Source organism: Loxodonta africana, chromosome 19 (assembly GCF_030014295.1).
Source record: "Loxodonta africana isolate mLoxAfr1 chromosome 19, mLoxAfr1.hap2, whole genome shotgun sequence".
NCBI classification, from domain to species: domain Eukaryota; kingdom Metazoa; phylum Chordata; class Mammalia; order Proboscidea; family Elephantidae; genus Loxodonta; species Loxodonta africana.
In genome coordinates, this window is record NC_087360.1 from 23,332,512 (window position 1) to 23,353,161 (window position 20,650).

Sequence of the window (20,650 nt, forward strand, 5' to 3'; positions counted from 1 at the left end):
GTAGACTGAAGCACCTCTGGAGTAGACTGAAGAACTTCCAACCGTCTCGAAAACAGCTAAGCACGTTAACTGTCTGAACCACCCGGGCAGTCCTCCCCTCTCTGTACTTAAAGACATTCATCAGGAACCCCACCCCACCCAGCACTTGCCCCCAACACCTCTACACTGCCAGTGGTTCCTTTCCTTCAGCTTGGTTTTGCTCTCCTTGAGGCTCCTCCGGTTTCTCTGGATGTCTTTTGAGATATGCAGAACCAAAGTGGATGCCATCCCTAATACAAGTACCACATGCTTCACAGAGGCTGGCTTCCAGTTCCATGCCTCCCTAACGCCCATTCCAGCATATTTCAGAACATCCCAGCATTGGGCCAGACCTCCCACATGAACTCGGGCTGGGGGACCATGTGACCTCCAGGGGGTACCCCCACCAGTGTTTCCTCCCTCTTCTGTAGAAAGCCATCCCAGGTGAACTTGAATTTGGCCCCACTGAACTGAAGCCTGCTCTTAAAGGATTAGATTTCTAATTCGTCCCGGCCACTTTGAATTCCACGCTGATGCCCCAGCTGTCGGGGAGCGGAGCAGCCTGCTAAATGAATGTGCTGAAGAAGGGATAGGTTGACTGTTGCAGTGGCTGTGGGGAACAGGCAGAGGGCGCCCCACAGCTCTGGATACTGGTGATGTCAGGGCCAGGACCAGTGCCATAAACTATTAAGTGGCGTAGAGGTGCCAAAACAAAGCCCAGGTCTGGCAGTCAAAGGCTGTGTCCAGGAGAGAGTAAGACGACTCACTATGTATTTCTAGTTTCTGTCTCTCTAAGATTGCCCTTCCACCCAGAACACACTTGTGTGGTAAGGAAGGCGAGTCTGGACTCCAGGGTGTTGGAGATGTCAAGAGGCAAAGTGATTTCAGGACCCAAAAGAGAAAAATGTCAGACAAATGCCATCGGGTAGAAACAGGACTGGGAAGGGCAGGAGGACCCCAGTCTGGAGGCTGGGGCTGCTGCCGGAGTCTGGCCCTGGCTTGGCCCTGAGCCCCCCGGCGGCCTAGTCATCCTCTCAGCATCTGAGGACTGAGGAGCTGGGCCTAATGCTTTCTGGAGGCCTCCATGCTAACGTTCTGTGGTTTGAGGTTTCAGTCCTCCTGGGACTGTGCTAATGGAAATGCTGGGTGGTACAAACGGTGAACATACTTGGCTGCTAACAGAAAGGTTGGAGGTTCGCATCTAACCCAGGGTGCCTGGGAAGAGAATCCTGGCAAGCTGCTTCCAAAAACCCAGCCATTGAAAACCCTATGAAGCACTGTTTTACTCTAACATGTGTGGGGTCACCTTGAGTCATAATCGACTTGACAGAAACTGGTAGAGGTCCCTGGGTAGGGCAAATGGTTTACACTAGACAATTAACCTAAAGGTTGGTGGTTCAAACTCACCCAGGGGTACCACAGGTGAAAGGTCTGGCAGTCTGCTCCCATTAAGATCACAGCCAAGGAAATGCTATGGAACAGTTCTACTCAGTAACACCGGTCACTGTGAGCCGAAATCAACTCTACGGCAATGGGTTTGATTTTTTTTTTTTTTGGAGGGGGGCTGGGGGGAAGGAGCTTTGCTAAATGCAGGCAGGGAAATGGCAACCCAGGAGGCTTAGGGGCTGGCGCAAGCCTGCTCCCACCTGCAGCCCTCCCCTGCATGAGATCTATGGAGTGGAAGCCCCAGGTGCTGCACTCCTCTGGGCTGGCTACTGAACTTGCCCAGCTCTCAGGTCACTGGCAAGCTAGAAAGGGCAAAACACTCCCCCACCCACCCCACATGACAAGAAGCAGTCGGCTGCCAGGACTCTCATGGTGCATATGGTGGCTGACAAGGCATCAGGGACCACGTTCTGCACATGGAGGAGGACAGAACAGTGGACACTGTTCACTGTAGCAGGAGCATTAAAAGCGCCAGGGAGGCCACCCTGCCTAGAACCACAAGGACTCCACAGCTACTCCTTCTGTCTGGTCACAGCAGTGTGCCCCACAGGGAGCTGACACAGCAAACCCAGTGGAGTCTGGAAACAATCTGACCTCAATTCTGTGCATCTTGTTCTCCCAGGCTCATTCCACCCACCCATCAGCCCCCAGCCCATCCCAGGGTGGAGGGGCACGTGGGAGCCAAGGCGCATCTGTCAGACAGCCGCACGTGGTACCTCCGAGATTTCTGCAAACTGAGCGTTGGCCTGGCAGCACTTCTCTGCTGTCTCCATGGCAACGCCATAGTTGTCCACAAAGGCCCGGTACACACCCAGCTGGCTGGCCTGCAGGGAGGAAGGGAGAGTGTTGGAAGAGGTGTGGGCAGGTGCTGGTGCTACCCACCTGTCTGGGATTCCAGGTCATATGCACAGCCCTGCAGAGATCCCAGGTACTGCACAGAGAGCCCTTCTGTGAGACTCCCTCCCATGAGGCTCCCTCCTACCTGCATCCCCTCACCACACTGAGCATGCCTCTCCCTCCCAAATGACAGGTTGAGGAATGACTCATGGCCTGGTCAGGTAAGGCTCCCTTCCCGAGCTCCTCATTCCTCCCACCCACCAGCTTGAATAGTGCCAGTAGCAGAGCTAACGTTCAAGGTTGTCAGTGCCTGTGCACAGGTGGGATTGGTGGCCCCAACAGGCTTCCCATTCTGGTTGCAGGAAGACACCCAGGATATGGACCTTGGTCCCTTTCAGACATGTGATGCACACTCGGTTGGCTGCAGTGGGGCTCCCACCCTAGACGTGAACCTAGCTCTCTTGAGGAGGCCCTGGTGGGACGTGGCACCTCTGGCAGGGGGAGACCTGCTGGCCGACAGCTGCAAGGCAAGAAGCGCTTTTGTTTGTCCTTTTTCAGCCAAAGGGATTATTGAGGTGGGGGCAGTGGAGGTTCAGCGGTAGACTTCTCACCTTCTATATGGGCGACCTGGTTCGATTTCTGGCCAATGTACCTCGGGCACAGCCACCACCCATGTGTCAACAACAAGGCTTGTGTGTTGCTGTGATGCTGAGTAGCATTCAGTGGAGCTCCCAGACTAAGAAAGACTATGAAGAAAGGCCTGGAGATCTACATCCAAAAACCAGCCAATGAAAACCCCATGAATTAGAACAGATTGATCTGCAACTGATGATGGAGATGGCGTAGAACCAGGCAGCATTCTGTTCCATTGTAGGTGGGACTGTCATGGGACAGGGCAGACTTGATGGTAGCTCACAACACCAGAGGTGCTTCTCCCTTAGCCTCCTGCTCTGACTCCACTACAGGTGGCCATGTGCAGCCACGACCTTCACCTCTGGGGCTCATATCCACCTTCAATGATGGTCATGGGGGAGGCCAGCCCTAATCTTGGACCAGCAAAACCAGGCCTGAGGTGGGTAAGGGTGGGTCGGGCCTCTCACCACAGCTGAGGAGGAGCTGGAAGCACAAGGCTCTTGCTGACCCTGGAATTGTTACATGTTGAACCTAAATTTTATTTCTACACACATTTGCATTTATATTGAATGGTATGTTTCTGTAGATGACAACCTCAGATGGGTAAACCAGCTGCCTTTGGCACCTCTCGTGTTCTGTCCCCGCCCCTCAGGGGTGTCTGGAGGGCCTTGGGGGTGTGAGGAGAGTGTGCAGTCAGAGGAGGTGCCACCCCACCCCGCTGTGCTTATCATCCTGGACAAGTGGCTGCCTCCTCAATGCCATGTCTTCAGCAGTACTTGATTAGACCCAGAGCTCCTCCTTCTTTCCCTCCTCCCTCCTTTGAACGACACCACTGAGAACCTCCCTCAAACAAGGCCCTGCTTCAGGCATTGTCAGCCCACCACCATTGCCAGCTGCCGATGGGTCAACTCCAAGTCAAGACGACCCCATGTGTGTCAGGGTAGAACTATGCTCCACAGGGTTCTCAACGGCCGATTTTTCAGAAGTACATAGCTAGGCCTTTCTTTCGAGGTATCTCTGGGTACACTCAAGCCACCAGCCTTTCAGTAAGCGGCCAAGCACGTTCACTGTTTGCACCACCCAGGGACTCAGACAGATAACAAAGATACCTCCATAACTCAGGAAATACTAAGGGTTTAGAGTTCTCACTCAGGAACCAAGGACAGGGCGGTATGAGGGATCACTCTGTGTGGCCTTTCTAGCTGTGGTCTTGTAACTTCTACCCAGGTGACTAGGCGAGACTGTGCAGATAGGGTAATTATAACCCACCAAAGGGACTGGTCAGTTTTGCCATCCCACTGGGCTTGAAATGAGCAATCCCAGAGGCAGGAGACTCTACCACCACACCAAGGAAGAATAGCCAGGAGCCAGCACATTCTCTGGACTGGGGATCCCAGTGCTGAAAAGCTCCTGGACTCAGGAGATAGAAAGCGAGCTGTAACCCTGAAGACAGTGAGAAACAGTGGCAGGAGAGACCTGGTAGCAGAAACTTGGCAGCAGGAGATGGCGTGGTGGGCTTCCCAGCCCATGTAGAGAGAAAGCTGAGTGCCTCTGAGGAGAGGCAAGGGCCAAGGAGAGCCATGCTGAGCACAGCTGGGAAGAGGCTGTCCTGATGGAAGAACTGTATCCTTGAGTGTTCCTGAGCCTGAATTGTAACCTGTTACTTACTTCCCTAATAAACCCCATAATCAGTGAACAAGTCTGTGAATTGTGTGGCCAATGCAATGAATTATCGAACCCAGCAGAGAAGTAGGGAGTGCCGTGGAAGCAACAGTTGGTGTCAGAATTGGTAAAGATGGTGGAGAGAGGGGGCATGTCTGACCTCTGCCTCACAGGAATCAGCCTCTCAAAGATGAGAAGATAAGGGGGTAGGGAAACTAGAGTACTGGAAGCAAAACAACCAGAACACAATTAAAAAAAATGTTGATACATGGTGATAAATGTAACTAACGTCAATAAATAATTTGTGGGGAACTTGTCAAATGGGAACCTAATTTAGTGGCACCACTAGGGGGGTACAGACCACACCAGGTGATGCTGTCAGAGGGGGTGACACCAAAATGACTGTCTATAAAATTTTTGTGCAGTTTTTCTGCAGAAACTTACTATTTTTTTATAAAAATATACCTATTACAACTAAAGCATTTCTCATAAGCCCAGCTTACATGTACCAATATACCTATAAGGCTAAAATTCTATGCTAATTTACTTTTTGAATTTTCTAATGCACTCCAGAGGGAGCCCTGGTGGCACAGTGGTTAAGAGCTTGGCTGCTAACCAAAAAGTTGGCAGTTCAAAGCCACCAGCCACTCCTTGGAAGCCCTATGGGGCAGTTCTACTCTGTCCTGTAAGGTCGCTGAGTCGGAATCAACTCGATGGCAACACCTTTTTTTTTTTGATGCACTCTGATCAGAGCTGCCATTATTACCCAATTATAATGACACTTGGAATCACGTGATTTCGTCTGCACCTGCTACAAGGATGCACTGTTGTTTTCGTGGCTGCCGGTGTTTTTACAGTGGATTTTGTCAAGCTGTCTGGTATTTTAGCTATAATATTTTGGTAATTAGTATTTGTGAACCGGTATCAATAACCTTTTTGAGAAGGAAGCAGTAATTAAAAGAAAAGGAGAAAATCAAAAAAGGCTTCCACTCAGTTACTAATAACATTGTAACTAATAATGTTGTATTTTAATGTACAGTTTATAAAATAATTTTGCTGTTAATATTCATATAATTTAAGAAATATTACATTTAAGCAATTTACAACTAGATCACATATTATTCTATGATTAAACATTGATAATAAAAATCTATTAAAAAAACCAAAGAAACAGGACCCATAGCTCACATTATACACAAAAATTAATTCAAAAGGGATCAAAGACCTAAACATAAAACCTAAAAAAATAAAAATCATTGAAGAAAAAGTGGGGACAATGCGAGGGACTCTAATACATGGCATAAATAGAATACAAACCATAACTAACAATGCATAAACACCAGGAGATAAACTAGGTAACTGCAAGCCTCTAACAAACACTTACTCTCATCAAAGGACTTCACCAAAAGAGTAAAAAGAGAACCTAGACACTGGAAAAAAATTTTGGCTACAACGTATCTAACAAGGGTCTAAGCTCTAAGATCTACAGAGTACTCAACACAAAAAGACAATCCAATCAAAAAATGGACAAAGGATATGAAAAGACACTTCACCAAAGAAGACATTCAGGCGGCTAACAGACACAAGAGGAAGTGCTCGTGATCGTTTGCCATTAGAGAAAAGAAATGTAAATCAAAACTACAATGAGATACCATCTTACCCCGACATTACTGGTACTCATTAAAAAAAACAAAATAACAAATGTTGGAGAGGGTATGGGGAGACTAGAACTCTTAGGCACTGCTGGTGGGAATGTAAAGTGGTACTACCACCATGTTAAATGATATAGCACCTCCTTAAAATGCTAGAAATAGAAATACCATATGATCCAGCAATCCCATTCCTAAAAATATATCCTAGAGAAATAAGAGATGTCACATGAACAGACATATGCATACTTATGTTCACTGCGGCATCATTCGCAACAGCAAAAAGACGGAAACAAACTAAGTGCCCATCAACAAATGAAAGGATACACAAATTATGGTACACACACAGAGCGGAGGAGCCCTAGAGGCGGTGGTTAATCAAAGGTCAGCAGTACGAATCCATCAGCTGCTCCTTGGAAACTCTATGGGGCAGTTCTACTCTGTCCTATAGGGTCACTATGGGTCGGCTTCATAAAAGACCAACAGTGACTACACGAAACACCTCACAACATGGATAATCTGGAGGGCTTTATGGCGAGTGAAATAAGTCAATTACGAAGGGACAAATATCACATAAGACCACTATTATAAAAACCCAAAAACGTTTTATACACAGAAAAAAAACAACCTCTGATGGTTACCAGGAAAGGAAAAGGTTGTTGTTAGGTGCCATGGAGTCGGTTCCGACTCATAGCGACCCTATGCACAACAGAACGAAACACTGCCCGGTCCTGCGCCATCCTTACAATCATTGTTACGCTTGAGCTCATTGTTGCAGCCGCTGAGTCAGTCCACCTCGTTGAGGGTCTTCCTCTTTTCCGCTGACCCTGTACTTTGCCAAGCATGATGTCCTTCTCCAGGGACTCACCCCTCCTGACAACATGTCCAAAGTATGTAAGATGCAGTCTCACCATTCTTGCCTCTAAGGAGCATTCTGGCCCCACTTCTTCCAAGACAGATTTGTTCATTCTTTTGGCAGTCCATGGTATATTCAATATTCTTCACCAACACCACAATTCAAAGGCGTCAACTCTTCTTCGGTCTTCCTTATTCATTGTCCAGCTTTCACATGCATATGATGTGACTGAAAATACCATGGCTTGGGTCAGGAGCACCTTAGTCTTCAGGGTGACATCTTTGCTCTTCAGCACTTTGAAGAGGTCCTTTGCAGCAGACCTGCCCAATGCAATGCGTCTTTTGATTTCTTGACTGCTGCTTCCATGGCAAGGAAGTGGCAGAGAGGTGAAATCACTAACTAGTTATTGCTGTTAGATGCTGTCGAGTTCATTCCAATTCACGGTGAACCTATGTACAACAGAACAAAACACTGCCTGGTCCTGCGCAATGCTCTCAACTGTTGTTATGCTTGAGACCACTGTTGCAGCCACTGTGTCAATACATCTCATTGAGGGTCTTCCTCTTTTTCACTGACTCTCTACTTGACCAAGTATGATGTCCTTCTGCAGGGACTGATCCCTCCTGACAACATGTCCAAAGTATGTAAGATGTAGTCTCGCCATCCTTGCTTCTAAAGAGCATTCTGGTTGCATTTCTTCCAAGACAGATTGGTTTGTTCTTCTAACAGTCCATGGTATAGTCAATATTCTTCCCCAACACCACGATTCAAAGCGGTTAATTCTTCTTCAGTTCTCCTTATTCATTGTCCAGCTTTGGCATGCATATGAGGTGACTGAAAATACCATGGGTTGGGTCAGGCACACCTTAGTCTTCAAGGTGACATCTTTGCTTTTCAACACTTTAAAGAGGTCTTTCGCAGCAGATTTGCCCAACACAACGCATCTTTTGATTTCTTGACTGCTGTCCTCCATGGGTGTTGACTATGGATCCAAGTAAAATGAAATCCTTGACAACTTCATTCTTTTCTCCATTTATCATGATGTTGCTCATTGGTCTAGCTGTGAGGATTTTTGTTTTCTTTATGTTGAGGTGTAATCCATACTGAAGGCTGTGGTCTTTGATCTTTATCAATAAGTGTTTCAAGTCATCTTCACTTTCAGCAAGCAAAGTTGTCATCTGTATAACCCAGGTTGTTAATGAGTCTTCCTCCAATCCTGATGCCCCATTCTTCTTCATACAGTCCAGCTTCTTGGATTATTTGCTCAGCATACAGATTGAATAGGTATGGTGAAAGGATACAACTCTGAGGCACACCTTTCCTGACTTTATACCATACAGTATCCCTTTGTTCTGCCTGAATAACTGCCTCTTGATCCATGTACAGGTTCCTCATGAGCACAATTCAGTGTTCTGGAATTCCCATTCTTCCCAATGTTATCCATAATTTGTTACGATCCACACAGTCAAATGCCTTTGCATAGTCAATAAAACACAGGTAAACATCCTTCTGGTATTCTCTGTTTTCAGCCAGGATCCATCTGACATCACCAATGATATCCCTCGTTCCACATCCTCTTCTGAATCCATACTGAATTTCTGGCAGCTCCCTCTCGATATGCTGCTGCAGCCGCTTTTTAATGATCTTCAGCCAAATTTTGCTTGCATGTGATATTAATGATATTGTTCAATAATTTCTGCATTTGGTTGGATCACCTTTCTTGGGAACAGGCATAAATATGGATCTCTTCCAGTCAGTTGGCCAGGGAGCTGTCTTCCAAATTTCTTGGCACAGAAGAGTGAACACTTCCAGCACTGCACTCGTTTGCTGAAACATCTCAGTTGATATTCCATCAATTCCTGGAGCCTTGTTTTTCACCAATTCCTTCAGTGCAGCTTGGACTTCTTCCTTCTATTACCTTACCATTGGTTCCTGATCATATGCTACCTCTTGAAAAGGCTGAACGTCGACCAGTTCTTTTTGGAATGACTCTGTGTATTCTTTCCATCTTCTTTTGATGCTTCCTGGGTTGTTTAATATTTTCCCCATGGAATCCTTCACTATTGCAACTCGAGGCTTGAATTTTTTCTTCAGTTCTTTCAGCTTGAGAAGTGCTGAGCGTGTTCTTCCCTCTCGGTCTTCTATCTCCAGCTCTTTGCACCTGTCATTATAATACTTCACTTTTTCTTGAGCAACCCTTTGAAATCTTCTGTTCAGTTCTTTTACTTCACCATTTCTTCCTTTTGCTTTAGCTACTTGACGTTCAAGAGCAAATTTCAGAGTCTCTTCTGACATCCATTTTGGTCTTTTCTTTCTTTCCTGTATTTTTAATGACCTCTTGCTTTCTTCATGCATGGTGTCTTTGATGTCATTCCACAACTCATCTGGTCTTTGATCATCAGTGTTCAGCGTGTCAAATCTATTCTTGAGATGGTCTCTAAATTCGGGTGGGATACACTCCAGATTGTACTTTGGCTCTCATGAACTTGTTCTAATTTTCTTCAGTTTCAACTTGAACTTGCATATGAGCAACTGATGATCTGATCTGCAGTCGGCCCCTGCTCTTGTTCTGATACTGAGCTTTTCCATCGTCTCTTTCCACAGATGTAGTTGTTTGATTCCTGTATATCCTATCTGGCAAGGTCCACATGTACAGTCACAGTTTATGCTGGTGAAAAAAGGTATTTGCAATGAAGAAGTCGTTGGTCTTGAAAAATTCCATCATTCGATCTCCAGCATCGTTTCTATCACCAAGGCCATATTTTCCAACTACTGATCCTCCTCCTTTGTTTCCAACTTTCACATTCCAATCACCAGTAATTATCAATGCATCCTGATTGTATGTTCGATCAATTTCAGACTGCAGAAGCTGGTAAAAATCTTCAATTTCTTCAACCGTGGCCTTAGTAGTTGGTGTGTAAATTTGAATACTAGTCATATCAATTGGTCTTCCTTGTAGCCGTATGGATATTATCCTATGACTGACAGCATTATACTTCAGGACAGATCTTGAAATGTTCTTTTGGACGATGAATGCAACACCATTCCTCTTCAAGTTTTCATTCCTGCTATAGTAGACCATATGTTTGTCCGATTCAAAATGGCCAGCGCCGGTCTATTTCAGCTCACTAATGACTAAGATATGGATGTTTATGTGTTCCATTTCGTTTTTGATGATTTCCAATTTTCCTAGATTCATACTTTCTACATTCCACGTTCTGATTATTAATGGATGTTTGCAGCTGTTTCTCCTCATTTTGAGTCATGTCACATCAGCAAATGAAGATCCTGAAAGCTTGACTCCATCCACATCATTAAGGCTGACTTTGAGGGGCAGCTCTTCCCCAATCGTATTTTGGGTGTCTTCCACCCTGAAGGGTTCATCTTCTGGCACTATACCAGACAAGGTTCTGTTGCTATTCATAATGTTTGCACAGGTCAGTTTTTTCACAAGTAGACTGCCAGGTTCTTTTTCCTAGTCTGTCTTAGTCTGGAAGCGCTGCTAAAACCTGTCCACCACTGGTCACCCCGCTGGTATTTGAAAAACCAGTGGCATAGCTTCCAGCATCACAGCAACACAGAAGCCAACACAGTACAACAAACTGACAGATGTGTGGAAAACTAGATAGTAGACAAGTATTAACTTCGGTGAAGGGAAAGACAACACACGATATAGGGGCAGTCAGTACAGCTGACCAAGGCAAAATCATAGAAGCTTCCAAGACACATCCAAACACCTTGGGGGACCGAGTTACTCAGAGTGAGGGCTATGGACCATGGTCTCAGGGGACACATAGGTCAAACGGCATAACATAGTTTATAAAGGAAATATTCCACATCCTACTTTGGTGAGCAGTATCTGGAGTCTTAAAAGCTTGTTAGCCGCCATCAAAGATACATCTATTAGTCCCATCATGTTTGGAGCAAAGGAGAATGAAGAAAACCAAAGATATAAGGAAAATATTAGTTCAATATACTAATTAGCTGCTTGAACCATACCCTCTATCAGCCTGAGCACAGAACTAGATTGTGCCCGGCTACCACCACTGACCACTCTGACAGGGATCATAATAGAGGGTCCTGGACAAAGCAGTAGAAAAATGTAGAACGAAATTCAAATTCACACACACACACAAAAGACCAGACTTACTGGTCTGATGCAGACTGGAGAAATCTCTGAGACTACGGCCCCTGGACACCCTGCTAACTCAGAATGGAAGCCACTCTCCAAGTCTACCTTTCAGTCAAAGATTAGACAAGTCTATAAAATAAACAATAATACACATGAGGAATGTGCCTCGTAGTTCAAAATACGAGACCTAACGGGCAACACCTGCCCAAAACCAAAGACAAGAAGGCAGGAAGGGACGGGAAAACTGGACAAATGGACAAGAGGAACCCAGGGTGGAAAGATAAAGGGGGAGAGTACTGACACAATGCAGGGATTGCAACCAACACCACAAAACAATTTGTGTATACATTTTTGAATGAGAAACTAATTTGCCCCATAAACTTTCACCCAAAGCACAATAAAAAAAATTGGTAATATAATGATTTCAGGGGACATCTAAGTCAATTGGCATAATAAAATCTATTAAGAAAACATTCTGCATCCCACTTTCAACAGCGGCGTCTGGGGTCTTAAACGCTACCAAGCAGCCATCTAAGATGCATCAGTTGGTCTCAACCCACCTGGATCAAAGGAGAATCAAGGACACCAAGGACACAAGGTGATTATTAAGCCCAAGAGACAGAAAGGGCCACATGAACCAGCTACCACATCATCCTGAGACCAGAAGAACAACCGATGACTGCCCTGACAGGGAACACAACAGAGAGCCCCTGAGGGAGCAGGAGAGCAGTGGGATACAGATCCCATATTCTCATAAAAAGACCAGACCTAATGGTCTGACTGAGACTAGAAGGACCCCGGTGGTCATGCCCCCAAGACCTTCTGTTGGCTCAGGACAGGAACCATTCCTGAAGCCAACTCTTCAGACATGGATTGCACTGGACAATGGGTTGGAAAGAGAGGTAAGGAGTGAGCTTCTTGGATCAGGTGGACACTTGAGACTATGTTGGCATCTCCTGCCTGGAGGGGAGATGAGAGGGTGGAGGGGGTTAGAAGTTAGCAAAATGGACATGAAAAGAGAGTGGAGGGAGAGAGCAGGCTGCCTCATTAGGGGGAGAGTAATTGGGAGTATGTAGCAAGGTGTATATAAGTTTTTGTGTGAGAGACTGACTTGATTTGTAAACTTCCACTTAAGGCACAATAAAAATTATTTTAAAAAAAATTGGTCATATAAATTTCTAAGGATTCTGTACGGTCTGGCATAGGAGGAGGTCCATGGGGATGGGGGGTGACACCATGAGTTACCACACTGGGTGACACCAATCTCAGTGGCCTAACTTGCTCTGTAAACTTTCACCAAAAACTCAAAAAAAAAAAAAAAAAAAGGGAAGACACTCATGATATATGGGGGATAACAGTTAATCCAAAACCAACACCAAGCCCACTGCTGTTGAGTCGATTCCAACAACTAGAACTGCCCCATGGGGTTTCCAAGGAGTGGCTGGTAGATTCGAACTGCCGATTTTTTTGGTTAGCGGCTGAGCTCTTAACCACTGTACCACCAGGGCTCCAATAAAGTTAATAACGATTTAAAAAAAAGGCAAGACAGCCTTCAGGTGGGCCATGGGGGAAGGGGCCACTGCCCAGGCCCCAGGTGGTGAGAATCTGAACAAAATCAGCGCCTGTTGCCAGCATCCCCCTACTCCCCCACCCCCCACCACCTGGGACTAGCTCCCTCCAGGGGGTGGAAGGGTGGGCACGGGTCCAGTGTGTCTACGGTACAGGGCAGCCGAGGGGAAAGCCCTGCCTCAGAGCAGAACTCCTGGTCTTGATGTGAGCCAAGGCTGGCTGGGGTCCACCCAGAGCTCAGTGCCTGGGCGGCCAAAGGGGGCATGCTGTGAGCTGGACCACCCCTGAGGCCAATGAATGGGGACTGATCCAACATAGAGGGGTCACCTGGGGGCCAATGCTGACTAAGCCTCAGGAGGCTGATGTCATAGATCATGGCCTCATGGGTAGGCTGATAAAGGCCTTGGAAGAGGGAAGCTCTGTGGAACTTCCTGGGTGGAGAGAACGAACATCTGCTCTTGGGAGGGTAAGCACATCCCCTGGGGACATAGAGGCACCACGCCAAGACCCCTCCCAGACCTCGCCCTATGTGTTTCTATCCTTTTTTCTGCTAGATTAAAAACAGCTTTTTCTCGGGAGTTTGTGAGTCATTGCACCAGATTATCACACCTAAGAAACAGAGACGGGGCTGGTGCCTGGTTACCTGGCCCATGTGTTTGGGGGTGAAAAAAAGAGGGGGCCTGTAGCTGCTTAACTGGCCTGGGTGAGTGGGGTGAGAAAGAAAGGAAGCCAGTAGCCACCGACCTGGCCCTGGGTGACTGGGGGAGGCATACCCACTGACCTGGCCCTGGGTAAAGGGGGATGAAAGAGTGAGGGGGCCTGTACCCAGTGACCTGGCCCCAGGTGAATGGGGATGGAGGAGCCAGTGCCCACTGACCTGGTCCTGGGTGAAGGGTGATGAGAGAGGGGCTATGATACCCAGACCCCGTCTTCTAGCCTGCCCCTAGAGCCTGACCAGCTCCCCCCACAGACCTGCAAAGGAGGGAACTCCTTGTCAAGCACCATAGAACCTCAAGTGCTTGACAACAAGCAGTGATGTGGCCGCCCCTGCCCCGAGACGTTTCTTCTCCACCTCTAGGTCCCTGAACCGGTTCTTCCTTTTGAACAAGTTCCACCTCATCTGAAAGCTAGAAGGAACCATAACCATTTGGGTCAACCCTGACTCAAGGTGACCCCATGTTGTCAGAGTAGAACTATATTCCATGGGGTTTTCAATGGCTGTGGCCTTTCAGAAGTAGATTGCCAGGTCTTTCTTCTGAGGTTCCTCTGGGTGGACTTGAACTTCCAACCTTTCGGTTAGCAGCTGAGCATATTAACTGTGGAAACACCCAGGGACTGTTGGAGGCAGTGGGAAAAGCATGTTTCCCAGAGAAAGACAAATCAGGATTAACCATCCCCCAGAAGTGCTGTCCCTTCCTCGGTCTCCATACCTGAAAACTCATGACAAGGACACCAGACCTGCAGGGCTGCCCGAGCTGAACTGAGACAGTGAACATGAATTCCTAGGGCCCTGAGTGCACCTCTCGCCCCAGGTCTAGCATGGGTCCCTGCTGTGCAGGGCCTCCCGTGCACAAGGTGGCCCTCGGTCCCTCTCCCAGCTCGGTGGTCCGTGTCACAAGGCAAGCTCCTGTCCTTCCCGAGTCTGTGCAGGACCAGTCCTGATTCTGCATGGCCTAAGAATGCCACTGCTGTTTCCTCTGGCCCATATGCCAGTCAGGAGGGGTAGCTGTGTCAGTCTGGAGACTGGGAACCCTGCATGAAGCTGAGTGGGGCCAGGAAGGACCCCGTGACGGTCACCAGGGTTGGGTGGTAGGCAGGAACCTCAGTGATCTAGACAGCAGTGCCCCCGACACGCTCCCCTGCGGTCTCTTGCCCTATGCTCCCCGCCCTTTGCACCCAAGCAATGGAAACATGCCCCGGACCTTGCCCACCCCTGTCCTCACCAGCTTCTGGAAGAGGTCGCCCACGCGCTGCTGGTGGCCCCACTGCTGCACGCGGGGGAGGAGCCCGTCATAGAAGTCTTTGTGGATCTCGTAGAGCTCCGGCACTTTGAAGAAGATGGTCTCGATCTGCTGAATAGTCAGCACCGGCTGAGAGGTGGTGGCTGCAGCTTTCAATGGCTTCATGGGCTGGAAGAGGGCCCAAGTGAAAGAGTACAGGTGAGGGGACCCAGGTGAGAGAGCACAGGTGCGGGGGGCCAAGTGAGACAGCAAAGGTGAGGGGGGCCCAGGTTTGAGAGAGCATAGGTGAGGGGGCGCAGATGAGAGGGCACAAGTAGGTCCAGGTGAGACAGCTGGACATTTTGTGAGGTACATGGTTTGTTGCTGTTGTTAGCTCCCCTCAAGTCTGTCCCTGACTTATGGAAACCCCAGCTACAACAGAACAAAACACTGCCCATTTCTGTGCATCCCTGTGATTGGCTGTGGAGTAGACCGCTGTAATCCATTAGGTTTTCATTGTTAATTTTCACAAGTGGATCACCAGGCCTTTCTTCCTAGTCCATCTTAGTCTGGAAGCTCTGCTGAAACCTGGTCAGCATCACAGCAACATGAAAGCCTCCACTGAAAGACAGGTGGTGACTGCACACGAGTTGGCACGAAAGGCGAGGGTTCTACTGCGGGACCACCACTGCCCCAGGCACGTAGTACAGCTGTAGACCGTGGTCGTGATGCGACACGTGTACATTAAAAACAAGTTTCAAAGCAGCTTCATTTGGCAACTGAGTTTCACATGGGTCTCCACAGCCCCGCCTTGAGGGAGGTCACTTCTGGAGGTGGAATGTGCTGACCCTCCCACAGTGTGATGGCTTTCTAGAGGGTGGGTGCCCCAAGCTGGCCTGTGTGAGCAGAGCTCCCGGTGCCCTGCCCGCTCCACCTCTCACCAGCAGCAGTGCCTCCAGGTGGCTCAGGTATGTCTCCTCACTAGCCAGGATTCCAGACAGCACCCATTTTCTCATCTCCAAGCCCTTCTCCAAGTCCAGCTCACCCTGCAGGAGAAACAGACAAAACTCAGACTGGGCAAGGCTCGGATGGCTCTGCCCAGCATTCCATCTCAGCAGACCTCTGGTCAGGCCCCCAGAAGGTTCCCTGGGCATTTGAAGGGAGGCTCAGAGCCCTGGCGCCTACTCAGCCACTTGCTGTTGCTACTTCAAATTCTGCAGGGTTACCCAGTGACCCCGAGGGCCACCCTTGGTCTGAACGCTCCCAGAAACAGGAAGCAGGAGTCTGGGCAGAGCAGACTGGGCAGTTCTCTGCCATCTGCAGGAGCAGTGGCCACCCTGATGGCTCAGACTCAGGTGGGTACACTACATAGGTGGCTGGGGGAGAGGAGCCCTATGCACAGCCACCCAACACTCACCACACCCAAGCTCTTGCTCCCAGCTGTGGTGTCTGCCTTACCCAGAATTCCTCTTTGTTGGCTGCTGCTGCCTGACCCTTGCACTGACACGGGGCATGGACCTTGGGAGCACCGCCTCCTCAGCACACCCTCCCTGCCACCACAGGTAGCCCGGCCTGGGCTGCACCACCTGCCTGGAGGGACCCGTTCCCGTGCCCAGACAGCTGGGCCTAGGGCTGCACCACCTGCCTGGAGGAACCCATCCCCATGCCCAAGGAGCTGGGCCTGGGGCTGCGCCACCTTCCTGGAGGAGCTGGTCTCCATGCCCAGAGACTTGGGTCGGGGCTGCACCACCTGCCCAGGAAGAACTGAGAGCTGGACTTGGGGCTTTTACCCCTGAGCCGGCTCTGGACTCTGGGGACCTTGCAGGCCGGGACCCTCTTGTGGGTCAGCTTCGACACCCACCTCCTCAAATGTCCAGGACACCTCTGTGGCCTCTGACTCTACAGACAGAGCTGACACATGCTAGATGTCAGTGCAGGGGATAGCCTGCCCACCTGGTGGATCCAGCTCCAATCCCAGGTGTGACAATGATGCTGAAGGCCACAGGAACTGCCCTCGAGTTTCCTGCCCACCCTTCCCCACCCCCGTCGCCTGTGCCCTGGCCAGCGGTGTGGCATCCACAGTCAGGAGCTAGCTTGCCCATGGCACTGCCCTGCACACCCAGCCCTGTGCCAGCTGCCCCACCTGTCACCAGACGAGGCGCTGATGTGGGGAGAGGCACCTGATTCCGAGGAAGCTGCTGGAACAGCACTGCCTACTGGTCTTCTGGGCCCACAGGTAAGGGAAAGAAGCCCCCAAGTGGCAGCTCTCGGGCCTGCAGGCCTGGAGGGCACAGCTTTCTGCCACTAGTTTCACAGCCACTGAAGGAAAGTCAGACAGGGGCGCAGCTTCTAAGCCGCAGCGCAGCTGCCCTTGGGGCAGAGTCTTTGTTGGCATAGGGGCTGTCCTGTGCATTGTCCTGGACTCCATCTTCTTGATGCCAGCAGCACATGCCCCCCAAGTTACCTCCAGACAGAACCACATGTTCCCTGGGGCCAGAGAGCCTGGGTGAGGGCCTCTGGGCTCAAGGAAAGGACCTCACTGAGGTGGCTCAGGCAGGCCCTCTGCCCCCCACCCAGTTGTGCCTTTCCACTTCCCTGGCCCAGCAGGAGGAGCCCTGGGCTGAGTCAGGGTGCAGAAGCAGAGCCAGGCCTGCTCTGGGGAGCCCCACAGTCCCAGGCACCTCCTCAATCGCTCTGAGCCTCAGCTGCCTGGCCTCTAAACAGGGACCCAACTCCTGAGTCCCGGCCTGCTTCTCCAGTCTGGTCCCTGGGGCTCGGACCATGAAGAAAGCTCTCCGGAGCCATGCTTTGCACTGGGAATCTTCTAAGTGTGTGTGTGTCGTCTGTGTGTATGCGTGCAAGTGAATGTGTCTATGTGTGTACGAATGTGTGTGTACGTGTGTTTCTGTGTATGTGTGTGAGCAAACGTGTTTATGTGTATGTTTCTGTGTCTGTGTGTATATGAGTGTGTATGTATGTGTTTCTGTAACTGTATGTGTGTATACTTGTCTCTGTGATGTGTCTGTCTGTCTGTAGTTGGACAGCCATCAAGCTCATGGTTCAGAGTCCGCTCCAAGGACAGGTGCCTCAGGTCCACACCACTTGGGTCTGAGGGGCAGCAGCTCCAGGCATGGCTTCAGGGCAGGGCGGTGCCAGGTACAGTGCCCAGAACAGAGGTGCTCATTGAAGGTCCTTTTAACAAGTACTCAGGCTGGTTTGACAGAGATGGGCAGGCTGGTTTGTCCGCCATTATGACCCCCCGCCCCCACCTTGGCACCCTCATCCCTGGCTTGCTGTCAGCTCACGGACCTGAGGTTTCATCATGCAGCCGGACCACTGCACAGACATGCCACGTGGGGGCCATGGTGCTCTTTCCAGCTGCTGATGGCAGGCCCACAGGACGTAGCATGGCTGACCCTGCATGTGTTGCCTGCTGCGCGCCAGGAAGAAGGTGATGGAAATGACAAGGCCCTCTGGCAGCTGCCCGCCCCAGCCCTGCTTGTGTTCTGAAGAACAATCTCACTACTGTGGGCCCTGCGGGCTGCCAAGGCCCAGCTCCACCTATGCAGGCTGAAAGCCACGAGGAAAACACCACAGGCAGGGTGGCGCCAAGTGCCCAGTCCTCCCTGTTCGGAAGGGTGTGGCCAATTCCAGGAATCGTCTGGCCGGGAGTGTCTGGGTGGAGAGGAGAGCAGGGCAAGGGCCCTTTTCTGATGCTGGAATTAGTACCACACGGGGCTGGTGGCATTGGACAGGGAGGGCTCAGGGAGCAACCGATGCTGTCTTAGGGAAAGGAGTGAGGGCAGGAAAGAGGAGAGGATGAGGGAAAAAAGGGCAGGGCACCGACCAGGGCTATTTATGACGTGCAGTGCACATGCCAGGTCTGCGAGGAAGGGCTGTGCATCCAGCTGGGATGACAGAGAAGGAAGGACGCTGGAGGGGGTGGCAACTCCAAGTCAGAAGCAGCGACACAAAGGAGAGCCTTCTGCCAAGACAGGGTAGGGACAAGGGACCAACATATGGTTCGAGACTGGAAAAAACCCACAAAGGCAGCCATGTGGCAAACACTGCATGTCATACCGTGGGGCACTGTGGTCCTCAGATGTCGGCAAGTTGGCCCCACACACAGCAGGTCCCGTGCCATCCCCATGATCAGTTGCCTATGGGACTTTTGTGATCTCTAGGGTTTTCACTGGCTCATTTTCAGAAGTAGGTCACCAGGCCCTTCTTCCTAGTCCATTTAGTCTGGCAGCTCCGCTGAAACCTGTTCAGCATCATAGCCACATGCAAACCTCCACTGATAGATGGGTGGTAGCTACTCATGGGGTGCACTGGGTGGGAATCCAGCCTGAGTCTCCCTCATGGAAGGGGAGAATTCTACCATTGAACCACCACTGCCCCATTCACATGGTGGGGTTGTGGGGGTAAAAACGAACTGGGTTTTTAATAGCAGGGCAGGAAAAGTGGCTGAGGAATCTGGGCAAACACCACCACCTGTCACCCCACCACCAGGCTGACATGCAGGAGCAGAGCAGCAGGCCCTTGAGTAACAGGACAGAGCCGGGGAGCCCACTGATGACTGGCCTTCCCGCTGGTCCCCTTCCTCTCTGGGTAGGGGCAGCACCCTCATTTGCAAGCACACTGCACAGCACACTGGGCTCAGGCCTCTCCCTCATGGAGCTGCTGCAGAGAGCCCTCAGGGGGCAAGTCCTCCCTTTGAGAGCCCCTGCAGGCAGGCAGTGTGCAACCCTTGTGCCACCTCCGTCAGCATAACGCATGCTGATGAAACAGCCTGGAAGGGCTCTCGGGCTTTGGTCACCCTACTCTGCAGGAGGCACAGGTGTTAGGGTGTGTTCCCCAAAATTACGTGCTGTAAATCCTAACCCCTACCCTTGTGGGACAGTTCTGCTCTGTCCTCTATGGTTGCTGTGAGCCAGAACTGATTTCACAGCAACAGGTGCACCGGTGGCTGTGATCCCATTTGGGAATAAGGCTTCTTTGTGATGTGAATGAGGCCGTATCAGTATAGAGTATGCATTAAACCAATCACCTCTGAGATAAAAAGGGCAGCACAGACACAGAGGGAAGCAAGCATAAATGGGGGAAGATAGATGCCACGTGTAAATCTCTACGGAGCGCCAAGAAGAACACCGGAGAAGCTAAGACAAGGATTTCCCCCTGGAGCAGACAGCCTTCCCTAGAGCAGGTGCACTGAATTCGAATGTCTAGCCTCCCGAACTGTGAGAAAATACATTTCTCATCTTTAAAGTCACACAGTTGGGGTCCTTTTGCTACAGCAGCACTGGGGGACTAAGACAACATTATCCCTGTTAAGTAGGACCCCAGTCCCAGGCACCGCAGACGGGCTGAACCACAGGGTGCAGGGGGTGAGTGTCCTCTGCTGGGTGCAGCGGCTCACTGGGAGCCAGGATCTCCAAGACTCTGTGCCCTGCCAGCGCCTGGTGCGGATGGCCAACTCTGCAGGGCAGCAGCGATGGTACCATTAGAGGAATACATACTCTCTGGGCCCTATACAGCAACAGGAGTCCCTGGGTGGTGCAAACAGTGAACGCTCAGCTGCTAACCCAGAGGTTGGGGGTTTGAGTCCACCTAGAGGCACCTCAGAAGAAAGGCCTGGTGATCTACTTTTGAAAGATCACAGCCACTGAAAACCCTGTGGAGCACAGTTCGCTCTGACACACGTAGGGTCGGCATGAGTTGAAGTCGACTGAACAGCATGTGATTTGGGGGCAATGGGGGTTCAATGGTAGAATCCTGGCCTTCCATGCAGGAGACCTGGGTCCCATTCCTTGCCAGTGCGCCTCATGAGCAGCTACCACCCGTCTGTCATTGGAGGCTTGCATGTTGCTATGATGTTGGGCAGGTTTCAGCGGAGCTTTCAGACAAA

The 20,650-nt window shown here is 50.2% G+C and overlaps 1 protein-coding gene across 1 annotated transcript in view; it reads right to left on the minus strand.

The window, feature by feature from the left end:
- BCR (BCR activator of RhoGEF and GTPase) overlaps positions 1–20,650 on the minus strand; it is a 150,558-nt gene that overhangs the window by 47,850 nt on the left and 82,058 nt on the right. Inside the window, exons 3-5 of the mRNA XM_003419174.4 lie at positions 15,684–15,788; positions 14,746–14,931; positions 2,181–2,288 (exon numbers count right to left, since the gene is read on the minus strand). Of these exons, the coding sequence (XP_003419222.2) occupies positions 2,181–2,288; positions 14,746–14,931; positions 15,684–15,788 (399 nt within the window). The remainder of the gene's footprint in view (positions 1–2,180; positions 2,289–14,745; positions 14,932–15,683; positions 15,789–20,650) is intronic.